Raw genomic sequence first — 23,481 nt, 5'->3', positions numbered from 1 at the left:
AGGAAATGTAAACTAATTTATTTGGGGTGATGAGGCATCAGTTTGCAAATTTTAAGTGGTTTAACAAAATATTTCTTTGTACCATTCCTGCACTATTTTCTGTATGCTTGCAATTGTTTCAAAATAAAAGTTTTTGTTTTTTTGTTGTTGTTTGTTTTAATGTGTGTTGACTTGACATCCAACACAGACTTGCATTCAAAGCAGGGTCGGGTTCTCTCATGTGGTGTTCTTCTTTTCTGTTTCCAGGTGACAGTCGTCTGAGCCGACCCATCTTTACCCAGGAGCCACACGATGTCACTTTTCCTCTGGATTTATCACAATCTGAAATCACGCTGAACTGTGCTGCAAATGGTTACCCCTCATCCCATTACAGGTAAAATCCTACCTGTTGGCACCGCACTGGGTGTTGTGTTTGTCTTTGAGGTAAAACATGCACACAGTGAGATACTTCAAGGGCCCTCCTTTGTAGGGGGCAGCTCAGTGAGCTCTTACACAGGCATACAGCCGTGTGCCCACCGCTGAAACAAGAACATATACATTTTGTTCCCAGTGCCCCCCACTTTCCAGGCAGCATCCCCACCCCCACCCCCACCCCAGGCAGCCACTGTTAGGACTCTGCTGATTGGTTGGCTTTGCCTAGAACAGTTATTCTTGACATTGTTGCCACTCAGTGTCACGTTGTGGCGAGAACCGAAAGAAAAAAGGAAAAGCAAGGGAGGGAGGAAGGAAAGAAACACAGGAAGACAGAAAAAAAAAAAAGAAAGATAAAGGGTAATGATAGGAAAAGAGAGGATGGAAAGGAAAAGATTTGTTTTCCAATGTTGCACGACTGAAGTGCCGGCTCGTTCTGTACCCCCTCCCTGTAATGTAGGGTGGCTGCTTCAGTTGCCTAATAAAGAATGTCTGTGGAAGTGTTCCCTTAAAAGCAGTTCATCAAAACAGAAGCTATTTTATCAGATCCCTGTGACTCCAGAGACAGGGCCGCTCAACCCAAAAGCACTGATTTTGGAAAAATATGTCAAAAGCAGTTATGTACCTTCTATGGCAGAAAAATAACACTTATTAGGGGCAAGAAGAAAAATAATTCTACTTGTTTCTCACATATTACCTTGGAATAATAGGGGAAAAGGGTCAGTAATTTTTTTGTTCTTACAAGGTTGCAATAAAGACAGAATTCGATCCATGTTGTGGGTGGAATTGACAAATTTTAAAATACATACATGTAGATATTATGCTTGTGTAAATAATGATATTTTGTTGGTAAGACTTGCATATGCAGTGTGAATACAGGAAAAGACAAAATCAATATTAATAACCATTGTAGCTTTGGCTTTAAAAGCATTTTTTTTTAAAGTCTTAATTTTTAGCAGGGAAGGTGAATCAACGCACACAAAAAGTAGCAATTCCAATCCATTTTGGCAAAATAAGCTCTTTTGCCTACTTTTTATGTTGCATTAAAAATACCATATTTATACGTGTAATTGCTTTGATCTTAAAATTGTTGAGATTAATTAACTAAATGACTCACCTTCACTAAAGCTAAAGACAACTCTCCCTTGTTTTGTCGACCGAATGTCGGCATCATTTTTTTTTAACAACAAAAGAGCTGGAAAGCTATGTCTTCCCATACATTTCTCATATGTTTACTAAACTTGCCTATGTTTAGTATCCCCAAACCAATGGAGCCCATCTGGTGGGTGAAAATCATTCACTTTACAAATGGTTTGTTTGTTTTCCTTAAATAATGCACTTCCTTATTTAATTTATCATGTGGTTAAATGTATAAAAATCTGATTAACACCTTTTTCAGATCATCTACTACTTAAAGTTGTACTTTTTATTTTTAAGAGCTAATTTGATTGATCATAAGGGTTAGTAGATTTTGTTGGAGAAAGGAAAGAATATAAGAATCCCTATAAAATAAGAAACATGTGCTAAGTATCAGATCAGTCAATCAATCAAGCAAGCAGGCCTGATATAAAAATAGCTATTGGTTTATAATAGGCAAGAAAAATATAAAACGGTGGTTCTCAAGTAATTTGTTAATTAATTTTATCTATGAAGAAATACACTACATGAAGAGACGATACATTCCAACATTATTAAATGGATTTTGCATTTAAGATACTTGTAAGTTAAGAGGTAATTTATTTTCAGTCCTCATAATCTGGTTTAGCTCACCTCTAATATTATAGTATAAAATACTCATAAGGCAAGAGGCTTTGGAGAGTGAGGAAAGAAAGTTTTTAACACTTAAATGTCAGAGTCAGACCCGATTTCCGTGATAATAAAGCAAAGGTCAGAGGTAGCTCAGATAATGTACATTAGCAAGAAAATTTGAAATTTTAGTTTTAATATGACCCTTTCTAACTTAAATTTAATTTAAAAAACTCATTTATAAGTATACTCACCTTTGTGTGTGTGTGAAATACAGGGGAAATCTTCATGATTTGTGTAGCCTTATTTGAGGTTATTTGGATACTGTGGGAAGCTATCTATATAAATAGCTCTTGACTTAGAACTAAGAGTTAGGATTCTGTCACAGCTCTGTCATTCCCTGTAACCTTGCAATGATCATTTCTCTTTCCTAGCATCAGCTCCCTTATCCAGGAAGTGAGGGTGTGGTTGATTTTAAGATGCATTTTCTTCCTTTTAGTAAGTTCCCTTTAGCAAACGGATTCTCACGGGAGTGTAAGCAGTATTTAAAGTGGAACTTTGGCAACAGTTTAAAAGCAAGTTGTCTCATGTCACTTCCAGTGGAGTAGGCACCTTTGCAACCAGGATTTCAGGGAAGGCAAGAGGACATAGAAGTGTTAGGCAAGTTTGGAGAAAAGCTTTCAAATGGAAAGGATCGCTCTTTATTGTGTTGAAGACCAGGTGACACATGAGAATTAAGTCTATCGCGAATGCTTTGCAAAGGGAAGGGACCCGGGTCACCCAAGGATGGTACTTGGGTAAGATTGCTTATACTTAGAAAGTCTAGAATAATCGGATAGCATCGAAATATGCGCTTTATTTGGAACAATGAAGCAACACACACATTCATGATTTCTACTTCGGCTCCACCATCTGTCGGGAAAAGCTCTTTGGATGGTACCGAGCATTTGTGCCACGGCTCTCTTGACCTGGTCACCCAAAGAGGTGGCTTTCTCCTCCTACTGAGTCTGTGCCACCTAGTCATACACACACTGTTGAGTCTGGAGAAACTGCCTGCCCTGAGTAAAAATCATAACAATAATTACTTTGTCTTTTATTCTTTTCATTCAGTTCCTCACTTAATTTCCTTAAGAACCCCATGAGATAAAACAGGGGAGCTGCTATTGTGCAGATTTTATAACTGGTGGATATGACTTCTGCAGAAATTGGATGACTTGTCCAAGGATATACTGCAAGGGAACGTCCAAGCTTGACCTGGGACTCCTTCCCGGGCATTGGTGTCAGCGTTAGCGCACAAGACCCTGAGCCAGCAAGACTCTTAGGAAATCAGATTTTGAAGTTCTCCTGCAGGGATGTAGGATGGGCCCAGAAACAGGAATAAGTACTCCATGTGATTCTAAAGCAAGGCCCTGTTTTGAAATACACACACACACACACACACACACACACACACACACACACACACACACACTTGCATTATCAAAGGGCCAAATGTAGCCCCCGGCCATTATATTCCTGACACAAGCTTAATTTCTTAATGGTAAAGGATGTTCCAGGCAAAAGGTCAAGATTTTAGTGCAAATCCACGATGTTTCCTGGAGTTAGTAGGATATCAATTCAGATGCCTACAAGAATCTTTTAAAGCATGTTCTCTAGCCGGCATCACAGGGACATTCTCCTGGACATTCATGCCTATCAGCACCGTCTGCCTGACAACCCCTTGAATTCATTACCAGTGCTTCTCCATCGATTTAACATATTAATTAGGACAAAGCCCACACCGGGTGTTGAACCCCTGATCTGTATGCACAGTTTAATAATCATTGTACCGTAGTGATTAGAATGATTACGGGGATACAGTGAAATATTCATTTGCTGCAGCAAAGCCGACCACTTTGAATTTGTGTTGAAAAACAATTACCGAGCTTAATTAGGAGCATGTAATGATGGCAGCAGTTATTCCAGTGATTGATTTCAAAATTAAAGTGAGCTGGCAAACCGACTGTGGTGTCTCCTTGGCTTGGAAATGAAAGGGAACACGGAGGTCCCGACACCGTGCCCTGGGACCCGGGTGTCACCGTGCTGGCACAGAGCACAGGGACAACTGAGCCAGGCCGAGAGAGAAGACTGCTCTCTACATGTTCCCCTAATACAGAAACCAAGAAACTACACATTTCTCTAGAGAAATTAAATGGGCAGAAAGTTCAGGAAAGTGATGTGTAGTATTTTGGGCTGTTGTCTTTCAAGTTCCCTTTATTAAAATTAAGCAGAGGTGCACAAGAATTGGGTACATAAGTAAAAAGTGCCAGAGTTGGTCCACAATCTCTGATTTCATCTATGGTCACTCACTTCTCATCTAAGAAAGTCAATGATGTGTGGAATAATTCTGTAAAATGTCATTCCTTTCTTACAATTAGCCACCCCCTCCAAAATGTTACATATAATCTTAGTGTGAAGGGAAGAATCATAGCAAAGCTGGCACAGACCCTAGCCAGACGTGGTTGGGAAATTGGCTATATTCCACAGGAAAAAGTCATTCATTTGTTTTTTTAAATAACTCATTATCTTCATTCAATATATGTAAATGTCTGTCGTCCTCAATGGTTTATATGACTACACACAGCTCATGCCCTAGGAATGTATTTATTAAATATGCAATATTCATTCTTCAGATGTCTGGATATTTTGATGAAACTTAGGGGGTGAAAAGTGGAGGAAGTGGGTCCAGTTAGAGATCCTTACTGGGGATTCACTCATCTTCACATGACCAAATGAAATTTCTAAAACATCTTTTGTTTCTTTGAAAATAACTATAACTGTAAGGCTTTTCTCCCACTTAATTCATTTACTAGAGGAGTGTTGACTAGTAACTAAGCCAAAAGATGTTTTGCTGCCTAAAATAAAAATCTCTCAAAACTGCCTTTGTTTTGTCAAAGTATAACTGTAGTGTGGCATTTCTAAGTGCTGTGGGAATGTTTTCAGCGTGATTCATTTTGTACGTAGGAGACTAACACAGGCAGCCATGTTGTGTGCTAGCTAGGTTGTCACTATCTTGTTATCAGCCTCTAATTGGCTTTTGTAAGCTCTTTTCTGGCTTTCTTCGTGCCACTGGTAATCCACCCTTCTTGGACTGCCATCTCTAAGTCCTGTTGGCATTCCATTTGCAGGATCATTGGTGGGCATTCAGGAATGGTATGTCATTTGAAAAGTCGCTCAAGGAATAGGACGTCCAGTAATATTGACTGAATGTCTGAATTTTCTCTCTCATGTCAAGAGTTCTGTTACCTCTTTGTACACATGGGAGTGACTGTTTGTACAGTAGTACCTCAGTTTTCGAATGTCTCCGTTGACGAACATTTCAGTTTACAAACGCCATAAACCCAGAATTAAATGCTTCAGTTTTCAATCACACCTCGGAAGTAGAACATGTCACGCAGCTTCGCTGAGTGCAAGATCCTGAGGCCTAGCTGTTGGCTGTTTTCCAACGTTCAGAACTCAAACGGTCTTCCGGAACAGATTACGTTAGAAAACTGAGGCACCATGATAATTAGTATATAGTAGAAAATCTTTCAAATACCCTAGCTAGTGATATCATTGAGCCCATGAGAACAATTATCTTTGGTGAAACTGGTAGGATTATCTCCATGGTTTTTTTGCTTGTTTTTTAATGGTCCCAGAAATTACAACTTCATGTTGCCTAAGACAAAGGGTGACCACATCTGTATTTATAAGTGTAATTTGATGTTTTGTGTTTTATTTTTCCCTTGAAGGTGGAGGCACAATGGCACAGACATTGACTTTGCCATGAGTTATCACTACAGGCTGGATGGAGGCAACTTGGTGATCAGCAGCCCCCACGCAGACCAAGACGTTGGCACGTACCAGTGCCTGGCCACCAACCCTCTGGGGACGATTCTGAGCCAGAAGGCAAAGCTCCAGTTTGCATGTGAGTGTGTGGGAACAATCTATAATTCCTGTGATTCTGCAAACATACCGTTCTTACTATATTCATATTAGAAAAAAGCCAACGTTGCCAATCATCTGCTCTTTGAAAGCAAATAGGAATTATGGAGGCAAAACGTTTTAACTGTGTGCATTTTGTTAATCCAGACTCCTGGGGAAACATGAAATCCGTTCCAACAAAAGAAGAAAATAGCAGTGTTATTATATTTGCCGAATTATATTTAGAAGCATCTCTAAAAGTTCCAGGCCTAAATATTAAGATAAAGACAGATGATATAGTACTGTTTCACTTTTTCTCATAGTTGGATGTAGTGAGCAGAGCACAGGAAGAGAAATCTGAGGGCCGTGCTGTTATCTGGGGGAGGCGTGTGTCCTCCCGGGAGAGGAGCGCGCGCACACAGGGTGATGTGGGTGGAGATGAAGTGGTCGCCAAAGGCAGACTTTAGATGAACTGTGACAATGTCCAGCTGCGTCACACAAATGTCATCCAGGTAATTACCTTGGTGACATTTGAGGACATTGGCCGTTGAACAATAGACACAGTGCCTCTTCTACCCTTTATATATAGTGTTTCCAGGGACTGCCATGTTTCGTGTTGGATCCAGGGAAAGTCTCGTTTGAAAGTAATTGTATCTCTTGGTGTGGAGAAATGAGGAACGCCTGTATTTCTCTCTCTGCATCTCCTCCTGCAGTCCGACTGCCTCAGGGCCACAGGCGCGGCCGCTACTCCCCATGCTCATGGAAAGGGCTGTGCTGTCTGTTACTTGGAAAAAGTAATTGTTTTGAAACTTTACTAACAGAATATATGTCCAAAGCCCACCTTGTGGAACTAATAATTGGCTCTCCCTCCCATTGTGAGTCTGTGTTCCAAAGATCCTTTGCTCCACACACAGTTCCCCTTCTGTTGACCGTTTTGGTGATGGCCTTGTTTCTGAAAATACACACACATACACACACACACACACACACACACACACGTTAACACTCCCCGATATGTATGCATATGGATGTATGTATGTATGTACGCATGTGGTCATATTCACACATGCATACACAGATACATTGCGAAGTGTATCTAAATATGTTTATATCTGTGGAAAGAGAAGGCTAATGCAAAGGTTTTTGGCATAAAATGGAATATGAAAAAGACTGCTGGCTATGTTGAAACTTAGGGTAAAGATAATAATTATAATACTTGATTTCTGCACTTCAGCTAAGATTATCACTTGGAAAAATAATAGGGAGCAAAATACTGATAAAAAATTGATTTTACAGAAATAAGTCCTCTAAAGACTTTGAATGATTCTCCCAAAATATTTATTTCTCCTGCTTGGATGGGAGAGGATCCTAGAAGATACTTGTGATTTGCATCAGATTCCACAAGGAAAGTCTAACTTTCTGGTGAAGTACAATTCACACAGCACTTGCATTTGCCAAACCCTGAGTTTCTCTACAGCTGTGCATTCTATCCATTCTTGAAAACGACTAAATACCTATGCCTAAAATTCATGCACCGTGGTTTATATAGCTAGGTATTTCCTCCTTTTCTCTGACCCCTTTGTTTATAAAACCTACTTTTCAATTCACTACATTATTCTTTTCTTTTCTGCTTCAAAAACACATGTAATTAGAAGTTGAAATTTACTTCAGTTAAAATATACTTTCCCTTTGCTAAAACAGAGAAAAGGTTTAAATTGAGAAGAAATCGTTTGCTTTCATTTGGATGAATGGGAGAAATGAAGTCTTCTGTCACGGTCACTTCCCTGTCTGTTAGTGAAATTTTCCTTGTTGGGGTTGACGGTGTTTGTCTATTCCTGCACAACATAGAATGGCCTACACCCTTTAACGAATCTTTCTACTGAAAACTTAAAGGATCTTGGGTTCCAGGCCTGAAACTTGAAAAAACCAGAACTGCATGATCTGTCTCTTCTGTCAGGACGTGAGGTGGCGCCATCTTGGGTGTTCTTTGTTGGGTCCATGGAGAGATTCGCTGGAGCATGATTATCTCTGTTGGCTCGAGTGCCCCTTACGCATAACCAGCACATTTAATTACCAGTATCTCATCTCCCCTCCTGTCCTGTATGACATACGTGTTTTTGTCCCCTTACTAAGTCAGTTGTTCATTCTGGGCCATAAAGGATGTCTTTCCGAAAGGAGAAACACCAGGTCTAGCGCTGCCACCACTGTCGTGCCCCGGGGGTAGTTGCCGCTTTTATACGGATGCACACAAGGGTCTTAAAGATGGATTGGAAATATGCTGGCGACCTACAGTCCAGAAGCCTCCATTTTCAAATCCTTTCTTCTAATCTCATTTAAGAAATATAGATCTTTTCATTTTGAAAAATAGATCTTTTGAAATTTCAAACAAAGAAATTACATTTGTATCCACAGGCATATCTACGCATAATCTCAGGAATAAGGTTACTCTTCTGAAAAGAGAGGGTGGGAAAGAGGGAGAGAGGCAGAAAGAAAAAGAGAGAACATTGTAGAAGGGAGATATCTAACCATGGATAAGTTTTCCTATGAAGATACGTTAACATCACACATCATTGAGGAAATGCAAATCAAAACCACAGTGAGGCACTACTTCACACTCACCAGGATGGCTATTATTAAAAACAAAAACAAACAAACAAACAAAAAAGTATTGGTGAGGATGTGGAAAGATTGGAACCCTTGTGCATTTCTGCTAGGAGTGTAAAATGGAGCAGTTGCTATGGAAGACAATATGGCAGTTCCTTAAAAAATTAAATAGAATTCCCACATGCCCCAGCAACTCCACTTCTAGGTATATGCCCCAAAGAATTGAAGGCAGGGACTCAAAGAGGTATTTGTACCCCTAAGTTCATAGCAGCATGATTCATAGTGGCTGAAAGGTAGAAACACCCAGATGTCCATCAACAGATGAATGGATCAACAAAATGTTGTGTATACACACCACAGAACACTATTCAACTTTAAAAAGGAATACAATTCTGACACATGTTACAACATGAGTGAAGTTTGAAAACAGTCTGCTAAGTACAATAGCCAGACACACAAGGACAAATGCATGATTCCACTTAGACGAGGTACCTGAATGGGCAAATCCATAGAGACAGAGGGTGGAATGGTAGACGGTGGAATGGGAGTTCGTACTTGATCGGCAGAGTTTCAGTTTGGGAAGATGAAAAAGTCCTGGAGATGGAAGGTGGTGATGGTTACACAGCAATGTGACTGTACGTGTTGCTACCTAATTGTACACTTCGAATGGTTTCATGGTAACTCTTAGGTTATGTATATTTTGCCACAATTTAAAAAATAGTAGTATCATCAGAATTCTGTGGGATAAACATAATCAGTGCAGTTGGATTTTGTTTCCATCATAATTCTTTAAAATAAAAGAGTAATTTTCCCTTATAAAGTATGGAAAAAGCAGAGTGCAAATGGAAGTGTCCAACCAAATACCAAATCCTGACCATACGCGACTTGTACCTTCAGTTTCATCTGGGTTCCTCACCACCTCTTCGGAAATTCCCAGCAGTGCCTATTTCGGTAGAAAAGGCTTGTGGTAGGTAGGATAAAATGAGGTTAAATGTCAGGGTTTTCTGCACAGACAGACCTGAGTTCAAGTGCAATGTGTCGGATACCCAGGGGCATGGCATTGGGTCCTCTGTCAACAACATTCAGCCTGTTATGAAATCTGTGCACTGAGAAAGACAGCAGCATCCATAGGACAGTGACATGAATTAACTGAGATAATGGATGGGTAGCCCCCAATCCATTGTAGGCACTCCGGAAATGAGGCTGTAAGTCTTCTTCCTTTATTACCTCCTTCAACGTGGCCAAACATTGACATATTCCAAACTGTGAGAGTTTACTCACAGAAACATCTTCCAGCTTACATTTTAAAACTTTCTCCAGACCAGTTCCTGTTCTCTTGTCTTCAAGACTTTTAGGTGCTTTGACAGAGATGACTTTCTTGAACTGGGTAACAACCATAAGAGACAGAGGCTATCGTCCCCATTTCATAGGTTAGAAGCTTGAGGATCACTGAGGTTGGCACTTTTCTAATATATGCCAGTGGAGAACCATCTCTGTGTTTGTTTCTATGTATCAGGTAGGGCTGCTGTGTCTCCCGGTCTTAATAGGTGGCCTTATGTAGTAGGTGTGCTGTGGGGCTCCCTTGAGCGATGCACTCAGGGCTTGTCCCTTGTGTGGATTGTGGTGCTCTCCTCCTGTAGTTGAGTCTTGATTGCTATTTACATGTCAAAGGGAGGGACTTCCCCTCAGACTGATTGTCTGTGAGGACTGGCTGTGACTACAGTGGAGGAGCTGCTGTGCAGGGCCTGACCCTACAGAGCAGGATCTGCTTTAGTGGGGCTCTGCTCAGTCTGCCGTTTGGGTGTGTCATCCTTGGAGGCAGTCTGGTGATGCTCCAGCCCAGTACAAGGCTGGTTACTGGGTGTTCCAGCCCCACAGCCTCCTGGGAGCAGACCCCTGCAGGCCTAGTTCAGCTGCAGCCTGTGCCCTGCCCAGGGCCACCTGGCATGAGCCACAAAACAATCCACAGATGGCCACCACCTGTGCTGGGCTTGGAGGTGCCTTGAGAGGCCAAGCTGCTAGCTGAGGCCAGCTGATGCGAGTGCTGGGCTTGGGGCTGCTCAGCCAGAGGTATGGTGCATGCCCGGGGCCTGATGCTGTTTGTGAACCTTTGAGAGATTTTAGGAAAGTTCAAAGCATGAGCTGAGACAGGTTGTTTGTAGGGAAAAGCCACTGGAAGCAGCTTGGGTGTGCCTGAAAGTTGGGTTGGGTGGGACCTCAGGGAATCAGGGCCAATGAACAGTGTCAGCCTGTTTGTTGGAGACTCAGATATAGCACCCACCTGTGTGTGCATGTAGGGAGGGGGAGGGCTCAACAAAGAAACAATGGCCTCAGGCAGCTTCTCTGTCCAGGAGAAAGCTGCCCGTCCAACTCTTGCCCAGCGCCAGACAACTCAGTTCCTCCCCAGTCCCTGTCGCCTTTTGAGCTGCTGCCCCAGCGCCTGAGCTCAGAGCCAGTGAGCCCATCAGCAGGTAAGTGTGTGTGTGGTCCCTTTAGGAGGCGCACCTGGGGCTCCAGCAGCCCTCCATCTCACTCAGGCACAATTTCCACTGACTTCCACAACCAGAAATTATGGGGACTTTTCTCCCTAGCACTGGAACCCTAGAACACTTCCTGGAGGGGTGCTCTCTGCAGCCAAGATATCCCTCCTGATTTTGAATGGTCACATATAGGTGTGGGACCAGCCTCTTTCGTGTCTCTGCCCCTCCTACCAGTGTCAAGGTGGCTTCTCCGTATGTCCTTAGTTATCAGGTTTTGGTTCAGCTAGATTGCAGGTGATTCTCAGTGATGGTTGTTCTGTAGTTTGGTTGTCATTTTGATGTGGTTGTGAGAGTAGGTGAGTAGTGTGCACCTGCTACACCATCTTGACTGGAAGCTCAGTGCTATGTTAGACTCAGTCTATTGTCTTCCCACCCTGAAACCATCCTGAAAGGTGACCCATGTATATAAAAAACTACTGTTCTGATATATACTCCTAATCAAACCTGCTTCATCATCTGTTAGCCAGACAAAGCATTCATCTTTGCGGATGTACTGATGTTTTGTTTTGAATTTTTAGAACATATGTGGGGACAGAGCCAGGAGTGCAGTTTCCAGGCTTTCAACCTCACGTGGAAAGGTGCTGGCTCAGGTAGTAAATGGCCATTAACTATGATTGGATGATCATCAGCTGTGGCTAGTTGGCCGTCAGCTGTAACCAGTGAGCCATTGGCCACTGATATAACTGCTGTGGTTACGCTAGCAGGAAATGGGGGCTAGCAAGCACGGATTGCAGTTAGGACAGCGGATTGAGGACAGTGTGGCTCCTGCTTCCTGTATCTCCAACCCAGCCGCCAGCAAGAATATAGTGGTATGACCCCCGTATCTATGGCTCCGTGGGTGTTCCTTTTTGGCCTCACCATGTCCTGCGTTCTTATGTGGGGAGCGGGAGCAGAGACCCCGCAGGACGCCCCGCACGACAACACAGCAGTCTTTTTCTGCTCTTCCCCATGTGATACTCTCATTCCAAATAGTCAGGTGGATTTCAATCTAAGCCCCCCTTCTTGACCCACCCAACCTAATCCTAAAGCAAGTTCAGCAGGTCTCTCATCACAAAAGCTCCTGCCATCACCCTGGCTGTCTGGAAGGATAAAACCAGTTTGACTTTCTATACACTCGCAGCTGCTTTGAATTTCGTTTATTTCTCAAGGACTTTGGTGGTAAAGGTTGAATGTAGACTTATTCTTTTCATACGTATGTTAATGAATTACTCTGCACTTGTATGAGTCAGTGTTGCATCTGCCATTGCTGTTTAAAATGTCATCCTTGAGGGTAAAAAAAAAGATCACTGGTTCCAAAGAAACCTATGATTTGACTGAGCTGTAGTGCTTTTGTTGCATTTTTGTTTGTTTGTTTTTTGTGGGTTTTTTTGAGATGCTTGTAATATACAACCCTACCAATGCATAGATAAACATTTGGGATAAATGTTACTCATGACTAGGAGTTTTTGGTCCCATACTACTTAACATTTAATCACAGATACTCTTTCAGATAAGTTTGTTCTATTGCAGAAGGAAAGGCGGCTAGACTGGAGCCTCCTAATTGACCATCATTTATTCATCCAGCAAGCAACCAGAAAACAACTCATTTATATGCATGGAGCCCTTTAGTGCTAAGGCCTGAAGGTGAAATTATAGATAAGAAATAGCTACTCCACAGAGCAGACAGGTGAAAACGAGAGAGAGAGAGACAGAGAGAGAGAGAGAGACAGACAGACAGACAGACAGACAGAGACAGAGAGAGAGACAGAGAGAGACACAAAGAGAGGAGACAGAAAGAGACTGCTAACACTTACATGGTACATATTCTGTAGCAGGTATTGTTCTGAGCTTTTTGTGTAAATTAACTCCAGTGACCCTCACAATAACCCTGTGTAGTTACCAGAAATCCCATCTTCAGATGAGCAGTTTGAAACACAGAAGAGTTAACTCATGTGGCCCAAATCACACAGATAGTGAGTGGTGGAGTTGGGATGTAGAGTGCATTCTCCCATCCCCCACTGTGCCCAGAGAAAAGGCATCAGATGGAGTGAGAGACGTGGACAACCTACAGCTGAGCCCAGAGCAGGAAGCAAACTCGTGTGCAGTCCTAGAGACGGACAAAGAAAGGCTCCCCACATAGTGGGGCTTCCGTCGAGCCTTGGGGTGCCAGTTTGTGTTCCCAACACAGGTAGAGTGAGTGGAGGAGAACACTGGGTCCAAGGAGGGTGAGAGGAAATGCAGATGTGCGAACAAGGCCCCGCTCGGGAGAAAGTGTGAGGACACTTGCCAAAGGCAGGTGTGACGTCTGGGACGCAGGGGCCAGGACTGAGCATGACTGCTTTTCTAGATGAGGCTGAGAAATAACTAAGGTGGAGCCAGGTATGTCCAATAGCGGAGGCCTTGCTCTCCAAGCTTAACCTGTAAAGAATGGCATGTCTGAGTGACCTGATGAGATGCGAAAAACACACGCGAGTCCTGCACAGAGTGAGGCTTTTAGACAGAGGCACTGGATGAGCCGGCCTGTGTTTGAAGAATAGTTCCTCTGAGTGTGACATTGTGCACAGGGCTCAGTCATGTGGAGGGGGATGGCACAGGACTCACTTGGTACAGGGTTAGTGTGAGGTGGGTACTCCCTCCATGAAGAGAAGTGGGCAGGGCCGCTGACAGGTAGGTGTGACTTGTTGATGGAGGGATCTGCAGAGGTCTGGCCATGCCACTGGTGGCACCCCAGGTCTGGGACATCAGGATTTATCCTAAGAACAATGGGAATATTGGGAATGATGTTAAGGATTTTGAAATTGTGGACAAATTGTAGTTTGAAAGGCCCCCTGCTTTTCCCTTAAATATATCTGACTGATATATTCATGATACCACAAATATTATGAAAACTACAGTACACATATTTAGGGGTGCTCCAAACCTAAGTTCTCACACTTGTAAGTTGAAGGTTAAAAACTTCTCACTCTATATCACAAGGTCAATTTTAAATGGTTCAAGGTTAAAATGCAATAAGAATCCGTTTTATTTATTTATTTATTTATTTATTTATTTATTTATTTATTTATTTATTTATACTAGTTCAAGGGCTATAAACATGTAGTCATTTAGAGCCATTGTAATTTTTTTCCAGAGGAATACAAAAGGTGTTATACCTGCAGTGTCATTCCTTTTTATTCTGTTCTCATAAGCTGTTTAGAAACCGAGTTTTACAAACGGAGAAAATTCAAGGCGATGAAATGACATTACTTGTCTAAAGTTACCCAGCCTGAAACAGACCCAGACTTTCTCATGTCTCCATCTCAAAATAACCTTTAAGCATTAAATACGTTTACTTGTAGGTAAACAAAGTAAAGTAGAATATACGCGAATCAAAAACCATAGTCACAGCACGACCAAAACAGTCTGCAAGTAAAACTCGTAACATAAAGGTCTTTCACTCATTAGACAAGGATTTCTAATATATTTGTGTGTTGGAAAGTGACGTGTATTTTTATTTCCGTCTCTCACCCAGGGTCTTCGCAAGCAGAAAAGAAAACAAAAAGAAAAGAAAAAAAAATCCTTATATTTACAAATAAGTTTTAAAAGCCTGAGGGGCACTGATCAGTGCAGAATGTCACCTTTTTTTTTTTCATTATATAAGAAATGCAAATAGAGTTCATTATGATCCTGGTGATAAAGTGCATTTTTATCTGGAAAAAGAAACCAACACCCAGGAGAAGTTTTAAAAATAACACTTAAAAAGGCATTTGGAAATCGGAAAGTCTGACAATTGAGAAGTGTGTGTTAAGTGGGTACTGCATATCTAATTATAAATGAAAATGCTAGATGGCTTTTTAATCTTTTTTATTTTTCATTTTTTGTACATTAGAAAAGGAGATAAAGTAAGCAAAGAATATTTCTTACTTAATTTCTTAAGGAAAGTGGATTAAATAGGTTTTTGTTTTTCATCCTCGTTTTGGAAACACCACTAAACAACGTGGCAATGGGTGTAGTATTCTGAATTTCTCCTAATGTAATAATAACATGACCACTAATTGGTATCATATCACGGAGAAAGCTTTGTCTTTGTTCTTAAAAATAATTCATGTCTTAAACACATGGACTTTGAGCAGTTGCGTGGTTGAATTACAGCAAGCCACTATTATATTTATTTTCAAAATCAACAGGGAGGGAGATTACCCAGTGCTCTGTTCTCATTTTTCCTTCATCATCACTGCTGGACATCTATTTATGTATCTGATCAGAAATGATTCTCTTTAAAAATGCTGACCCTCTCTCACCTCCCACCTCTGTTTATATGTTCAGCAGGACCTCATGCTTTGAATAAAACTGCACATTCTCGGTATACAAGCTGAGTGGAGGTGGAAGAGGAAAATGTTAGAAAGTCAGATGTCCATTCCATCAAAACTGAGAGTTTCTGATTTTTGAAGCTGAGAGGGACCCACAGCTGAAATGCTTGTTTATTACTCATATGCTATTGGACTAACGGTTTTGAGGAGGCTATGTATACAGCCCATAGAGATTTTGCTGTTGAGATTTATAAAACGGGTTGGGAATTACGATAAAATTCTTGTCCACATTAAAGAATCAGAGGCAATCTTTTCTGAGATGTATTATTAATAGATAGCCAATGTTACTGAAAGAACAAATTAGAATCATGTGTTTAACAAGTAAATGCAGATAACAGCGCTTACGGTGGCAACTTCTGTTCCCTGTGCTTTAAAGGGCTGATGTATATACACTATCCTTTCCAGGAAGCAGAGCCTGTGGAAAAGATTAGAGAACACATCACTAGACAGCCAGTGAGGCTCTGCTCTCCCAGGTCCAGAAACAAAATATTGCCACACCCCAGAAGGCCCCATCCTTGTACCCCCTTCCCTTAAGACCCCCATTCTCCTATCCACTATCCCGATGTGTTAATTCATAACTAAAAGTTGCCATTTTGGATTTTATATGAATAAATACAATACAATACAATATATATTCCTTCAAGGCTGGCTGTGCAGCCAGCAGTGTTTGTGAGATCCATCCATGTTTTGTAGGTAGGTATAGTTCCTTCATTCCCATCGTACCTAACAGTTTACTGTGTGAATGTATTACAGCTTATAAGTGGTGTCTGCAGTTAATGGAAATGTGGATTGCTTCTAAAGGGAAGGGTGAATACTTCTTTGTTAATATTGTATGTACTACAGAGTAGAATTAAATGTTATTTAGCTATTTATATTTACAACCTTAAATGACAATGCCAACTGTTGTCTATAGTGATTTGATTAATTTATCATCTTACCAGCAATGTTTTCTTGATGGCACTTCTTCTTTCTAAAAATTTAGCATTTTGGGAGGATGTGTAAGTGTTCTCATTTTGGTTTAATTTACATTTCCTGATAACTGATGAAATGGAGCACCTTTTTATATGTGTTTTGGCTACTTGCAAATCCTAATCTCCTTAAAAACAAAAAACATTTAAATCATTCTTCCAGTTTTCTATTGAGTTGTTTTTCTTTTTCTTGCTGATTGATGCTAGATACGAGCATGTAGTTCCTCTCACGTAAGGAAACAGCTTCCCCTACTGTGTGGCTAGTGTTTTTACTTTCTTAATCATGTCTTTTGATAAACAGACATTTTTTAAATTTCATATGGTCCAATGTATCAGGCTTTACCTATATGTGATGAGGCTTTTTTTTTTTAAGTTTGAGAAACGTTTTCCTGCACTGGCATCGTGAAGACACGCTCCTGTGTTGTTTTCTAGAATTCATTGTTTTTCCTTCCCAATTAACAGTGCGGTACACCTGGAATTTATTTGTTTATTTGCAGAGTGTAAGGCAGATTCAATATACATGTTTTTGTTTTTTTCTTCCTACAGGGATCCAAGCAAGCCAGTGAATACATTAAAAATGCAGTCCTTTCCTTACTGTTCTGTACTGCCACCTCTGCAGGAAATGAAGTGTGCACTCCTGCCACCTGGGACTGCTTATAGGCCCTTTGCTCCCTCTTCCATTGATATATTTGCCTGTCCTTGTGTGAGCACCGCACTGTTAATTACTGCAGTCTTATAATAGTCTTGCTATCTGGTAGCTAGGAAAATAGAAGATGGGGTGAAGGAAAGAATGAGGCTCAAATTGTAAGGTAAAGCCAAAAAGAATAAAACCCTCAGATAATAAAAAGAATACAAATCAATTCCATAAGGCCCTTTCCAATGACTAATGTTGAGCTCTCTAGTGGCCAAGGCAAAAAGGGTTCCTATCTTTCATGGGATGAGAATGTCCCCATTGTTTCTGTGTGCACCATCGCTTTGACTCCAAAGATTGAGAGTTTTCCCTGTGAATCCTCATTGAGACTGGGTGACAGCCTTTCTGTCTGCCTTATTTCACTCAGCATGATACCCTCTAGGTCCATCCACGTTGTCGCAAATGGTAAGACTTCACTCCTTTTTATGGCTGAGTAATATCCCATTGTATATACCGGTGGTGCCAAAAAATGTATACAAGTGGACACTTTGCTCAGTGTTGCTCAAGCAGTAGTTTGCCGTAATCAGAAATGTTGGACGCGGATGGGAACCCCTTTGATCACCTCTTGTAACTGCAGAAGTCAAACATGATTTGTGTTCATCTTTTATGATCCGTATATATCGAGGATTACAATTTTAATACAGTTTTCCTTCCTTGAAATATGTAGACGTTTTTTGGCACCCACTGTGTGTATGTGTGAGTGTATCTATATATTTATATCTAAAAATCTATAGATATATAGGCATATATCTATATCTCCTTTATCCAACACCTGAAACTAACATAATATTGAATGTTAACTGTAGTTGAAAAGTAACAGAGTGGCTGACAGTTGTCTCACAAACACTCTCATGCTGGCTCCCCCATCCTGTCTCAGAACTTATGCAGTAGCTAATGCGGGAACTCTGAAAGCCTTTCCCATAGCAGTCATTCGGACGCTCCCCACTGTGTGTGCAGTTGACGAGCACTGCAGCCAATGCTTCCATCTGGGCGTCTCGCCGACCTCTGATGTCTGCTGCTGCTCTTACAACACCAGCAGGGCCTCTGAAACATAAGCAATCGAAATGCTAATTCTTCCAACTTCTAGAGAATCCAATGTTGTTTTGTTCACATATCACACGGCTTTCACAAAGTAGAACTGTGGAGTCACTGCCTACCTATTTCAGAAAACTATTATAGTTTGATCATGTTTCTAGAACATTCCTCTGTGTGCGTTATGAAGCTGAGTCTTTTCCCATACTTCCAAGAAAGATGCTGTGGAAAGAATTTTGTTCTGCTTCCTGAACTGGTGTTATTATACGGACATGAATCCCTTCTGCATTTTCATGGGAGTGAGGGAATGGTGGGAATTTACAGAAGTAAGGCACGTGAACATTTCAAGCTTTACGAGACCGAGTACTTCCTCTGTGGTGGATGGTTTAGACATGCCTTCTTGAAAGGAACTACCAACCTTCTCAAAAGCTCTTCCTAGTTAAAGGGGATAATCTGTTTGAATCCTCAAAACTGCTGTGTAAAATAGAAACCACTGTAATGGTCCCAGATTTTGCAGTTGAGGAAAATTAGGTTCAGGGAGGCAAAGATATGTGCACAAGGCATCACAAATCGTGACGCTAGGATTTGAAGCCAGACACTGCTGATGTCTTAACGTACTTCCCTAGTCATTCAGTTCGGGATCTTATTAGAGGCGCATTCTGATTCAGCAGAAAGTGGGGCCCAGTGGGTCACAGTTCTAGCAAGCTTCCAGGTGGCAGTGATGTTGCCCCCCTCAATGCCAGACTGAGTGGGAAACATTGTCTCAAAGCAAGATTTTGGCTGGGGCCTGCAGACAGTCTAACAGCAGCACTGCTGTAGAGGTCATCCCAAGGTGAATCGGGGAAGGCAGGTCTGTGATGGTCTCTATAAACCCAGAGGAAAAGCAGATGCTACTCTGTACTTCCGAACTCTAACTCAGTCATTCAACACATCCATTTACACATTCAAACAATGCGTATTTGTTAAGCACCTACTGTGTGCCAAACACGTGCGGAAGCAGTGAGCAAAATACAGTCTATTTTCTGTCTTTGTGCATCTGCTCAAATACAACTGTAGGCACTTTAAGAAAACAGCAAATATATTAGTGCCGTTGGAGTAAAGAACAAGGAAAAATGTGTTTGAGCGTTAACCAAAGCAGCAGGTTTGGAGCTGGAATCTCCGGCCAGAAATACTGTTCTCCTGGGCAATAGTTCTGCTCATGACATCAGGAACAGCAAATGAGGAAGAGTCTAGACCGCGGACTTGATTTAACCAGTCAGTGGCAGGGTGTGCCCTCCTCCCCTTTTGAGAAGTGTGTAGTTGAGAGGTCTACTTTCGCATGCATATTAATGAGCTGTTTTGCATAAATCAATTCTGTTTTATGAATGGAGATTATAGAACCCTCATTTAATTCTTCCCGAAATCCCATCCATAAGAGCCACTAGAGTTCTTCTTCCTGGGTTTTTATCCCTTGAGCACAAAGGATTTATTTTAATTATTTCATCAGTCTTAAGCAAAAATTATCAAATGTAAACAACTGTGCTGGAGACCTGTGCGCCTGCCCGGTGCCTCCCAGCGTTCTGGAAGCCTCCCTGGTTTTCTTTGCACTGTTCTCAGTATTCATTTAGAAAGTTGTCCTAGTGATTTCACTGAAAAAGGTATGAAATCTGGCTGAGTCATCATCGAAAGTTATGCCATTCCTTTTTGGCAAGTCTAGCTGATTGAGGGCCCTGGCTACTGCTATTAATGCAAATGTGAATATTAATGAAAGCCAATACGTAACCAGTAAGCTGAGCACTGGGCCCAGCACCCCTGGCTCGCTCAAATTCCACAGCGAGTGAGTGGCAGAGCCTAGATTTGAAAGCAGGCTGGACGGACCCGGAAGTCATGCTGAGCACAACGGTGGCCTTCCAGAGCGTCCTCAAGGGCAGGTGTCCCAGAGAAGCGTCTCCTCCCGCCTGGTGCCAGTTACCCCCCCTTCAGCCTCCGCTGCTCTCCCTGCAGTTAACAGGAAGCAGTGTCGGAGAGTGGGAATCCTGAGATGCTCTGGCTGTGACTCCCCGCCCCCACCCCCGCTGCAGCCACTCAAGCTGAGGCCTCACCAGGTCCCCTTCCCTGTGCCCTGAAGCCGCTCTCTCCTGCTGCTGCTTCTCTTCTGCCCGATGGCTGACTGTCTCCTCCCACACCCGCCGACTGCTTGCTCTGTGAGCGGGCAGAGCCCTGCTTGGGCACCTGTTCCACTCCTCCATGCCCTGCCCGCCACATCCACTGCCCCAGTCACCGCCGTATACCCTTGGCTGCGTTGCCCACCCAGCTCACCCCCATGCTCCCGGAAGCCGTGCCCTCCTGGCTCACTGGTACTCTCTCCCTAATGTCCTGTCGCATTCTTGGCGCATGCAGCTTTCATGGAATTTAGCATTCAGTATTTAATAACCAGGTTTCTCAGTTCCTTGACTTCTTTTCTGCCATCGACCTTATCACCCTACCTAAGCCAAAAGCCACCTTGCCAAGCTGACTCCAAAATCTGGTCAATATCTAAAATGTCAAGCTTTGCCCATGTCTGATTTTCAGCCTCCCCCAGCCGGGATCACTGCTTCTAACCCCCTAGCTCACCGCCTCTAGTCCGTATGCCAACCATACTTTGACCCACTGGGCCCTACAGTGTATTAATAGTAATGACTGACCACTGTCCCGGCCCTGCCCCTTGTCATATTGCTTCCTTAACCAGACTAAAAATACAACGATTTGTTCCCAGTCACCCTTGACTCAACGGCTCATTTCTCCTTCATCTTATTCATCTGGTGAAATCCAAACCAAAATTTTCACCTAGAGAAAAATCCAAGCATAATACCTGTCTCACCGCTAATTCCTAACCACTGACATCAAGTAGGACTTTAATGCTGCCTGACATTAAGATAAGGGAGGGGAGTCATCAGGAAATTCAGAGATGTCACTGTGTGGCCTGGGTCTTCACAGAAGGTCCCCGGTGTGTGGAGAAACATACAGCTATTAGGTGGGTGCAAAAGTCATTGCAGTTTAAAAGGTTAAAAATAATTGCAAAAACTGCAATGACTTGTGCACCACCCTAATCGTATTTCCCTGCTAACACATTCAGCGGATTCTCCGCACATGTACGCCACCTTTTTCTGACTCTTTAATGCATCCTGAGTTGTTCACTGATGGATACTTAGTCCTGACTCAGGTCAGCTCTTGCCTATAATTCCACTGCCTGGCCACAGGGCTGGGGTGGACTCTGCCTGTACCTGTCCTTTTAGGGACTTGCCGGGACACTGTGCACTTGCCAGCTCAATGAGATTTGGGTTGCTTGTGTCCAGAATCATTTCCCCGCGGTGAAGCCTATCAACCATTAGAGCACACAATAAAGGCGATGTTTTTCCATCTCCACCCTGAGCTTTCATCCAACATTGGGTGTCTGTTCTGCCACTGAGTCCTGAAAGTGTTGGTCTTTGGGTTTTATCTCCCAACCTAGGGAGATAAACTTTTTAGACATCACCCAACATTTTAGACATCACCCACCTTGCCTTTCCCTCTTAACTGCTGTCACCACTCACTTCTGTGCTGAAAGTCCCTTCTCCCGGGTCTAACTGTGCTCCTTCAAGGATAAGCGTGGAGGTCTAGCTTATTCTTTTTGTGTCTTTTTCCTTCTTAGTCGTCAGCAGCGTGTACTCTAGCTGTAATACTTGAATATAATACTTGAATATAAGGCTTGGGGAGGCTGAGTATGAGTTGATACAAGAAATGACCAAACAAAGGACAATTATTGATCACATCACCTGAGACAATCACTGTTAGCATTAGGAGAACTTTCTAAAGTTTTTTCTTACCCACGTACACACAGTCACAAGCACATACACACACATAAATGCATATTTGTTATCTGTAGACTGCCTTTTCACTTTACAGAAATAATGGAATAATACTTTAAAGCATTTTCCCTGCTAATCATTTTAGAGAAAGGAAATAGTTAACAAAAATAATAAAATATGAAGACTAATCAAGATGTCAAAATTCTCAAAGTTTGACAGTTATGACCTTTCTTTTCAAAGTCAAGTCTCTTGACTAAGATGCTCATTTGTTCTCCTGGGGAATAAACTTTTGGAGACGCCAAGCTCAAGGTGAGAAAGGGGCTAACTGCATGCAACGGCTTCGTCCTTTCGTTGGTCTCCATCCTCCTGCCATCTCTCACTCTGCCCGGCTTCGTCACGCCAGACCCTTTATTTACCCTATCTTGTTTAAACCAAGAAAAGGAAGGCTGATGTTTGTACTATTTATTCTGTTAACACAGTAGTCTTCTTCTGCACAAAACTGACATCGTAACAGATTCTGAAGTAGACTTTCATTCTTTTGCTTGATGTAAATTGTTATTGGTGTTTATAATCTCCGTACAATTATTACATGTTGATCAACGGTGACATAATAGTTGCAGACTGAAAGTAGATATCTTCTAAGGTAATTTTGTCTGCTAATTTTCAATAAATTGCTTAAGCAGTCATGCATTATCAGTGACACTATTTTCAACTGATTTAACCTATCAGAAACATTGAGCTTCCACTTGGTCATCCAAGGAATGATTTTGATCTCAATTCAATCTCCGTCTCCCCAAAACGAGCATAAGTCTGCTGTATTTTTTTTGAGAAATAATTCATGCTAATTGAAGACAACTTAAAGAATATTGGAAAGTGTGAAAAAAAACACATTATTTTTCAAAAATAAGAACCCACCTATCACACTTTTACCACATGCATGCATGTACCGTCACTCACGCATACATTTATATAAGTAGAATCCTTCTGAATAACCTACTTAAACTAATTCACAAAATCAATCAAGCATACAGAAATGCCCAGGAAAAATATATGCATGTTTGTCTGTAGATGTGTACTAACCTTTTGCCATTTGGCATCAGATCTGTTTTTGCGTCAGATCTTTGAAATGTTATGGACCCCGCCGTTTTCCACCCCTTCCCTCTCTTCCTCTCTCTTCCTGATGTCACCACTTACTGGAAGCTGGTGGTGACACTTCACAGCGCAGGTTTTTGTATTTATTGCCTTTGTTTTACATTTTTATAGAAATGATATCAGAGGACAACCCCTTTTGCAACACTTTTTTCCTCTCTATGTTAGGGTTTTGAAATTAGCCATATTTCTGCATGTTGATTTTGCTTCTTTTACCTGCTGTATAGTGTTTAATTTTGTGAATAAAATGTTGATTCCATTTTA

At 41.9% G+C, this 23,481-nt stretch overlaps 1 protein-coding gene across 1 annotated transcript in view; it reads left to right on the top strand.

Annotated features, from left to right (window-relative positions):
- Window positions 1-23,481, top strand: part of CNTN6 (contactin 6) — a 245,443-nt gene that overhangs the window by 107,438 nt on the left and 114,524 nt on the right. The window contains exons 3-4 of the mRNA XM_081072742.1: window positions 247-373; window positions 5,928-6,103. Of these exons, the coding sequence (XP_080928868.1) occupies window positions 247-373; window positions 5,928-6,103 (303 nt within the window). The remainder of the gene's footprint in view (window positions 1-246; window positions 374-5,927; window positions 6,104-23,481) is intronic.

The sequence above is a fragment of the Rhinolophus hipposideros genome (assembly GCF_964194185.1).
Source record: "Rhinolophus hipposideros genome assembly, chromosome: 14".
NCBI classification, from domain to species: domain Eukaryota; kingdom Metazoa; phylum Chordata; class Mammalia; order Chiroptera; family Rhinolophidae; genus Rhinolophus; species Rhinolophus hipposideros.
This window is presented reverse-complemented; position numbering and strand designations above follow the sequence as displayed.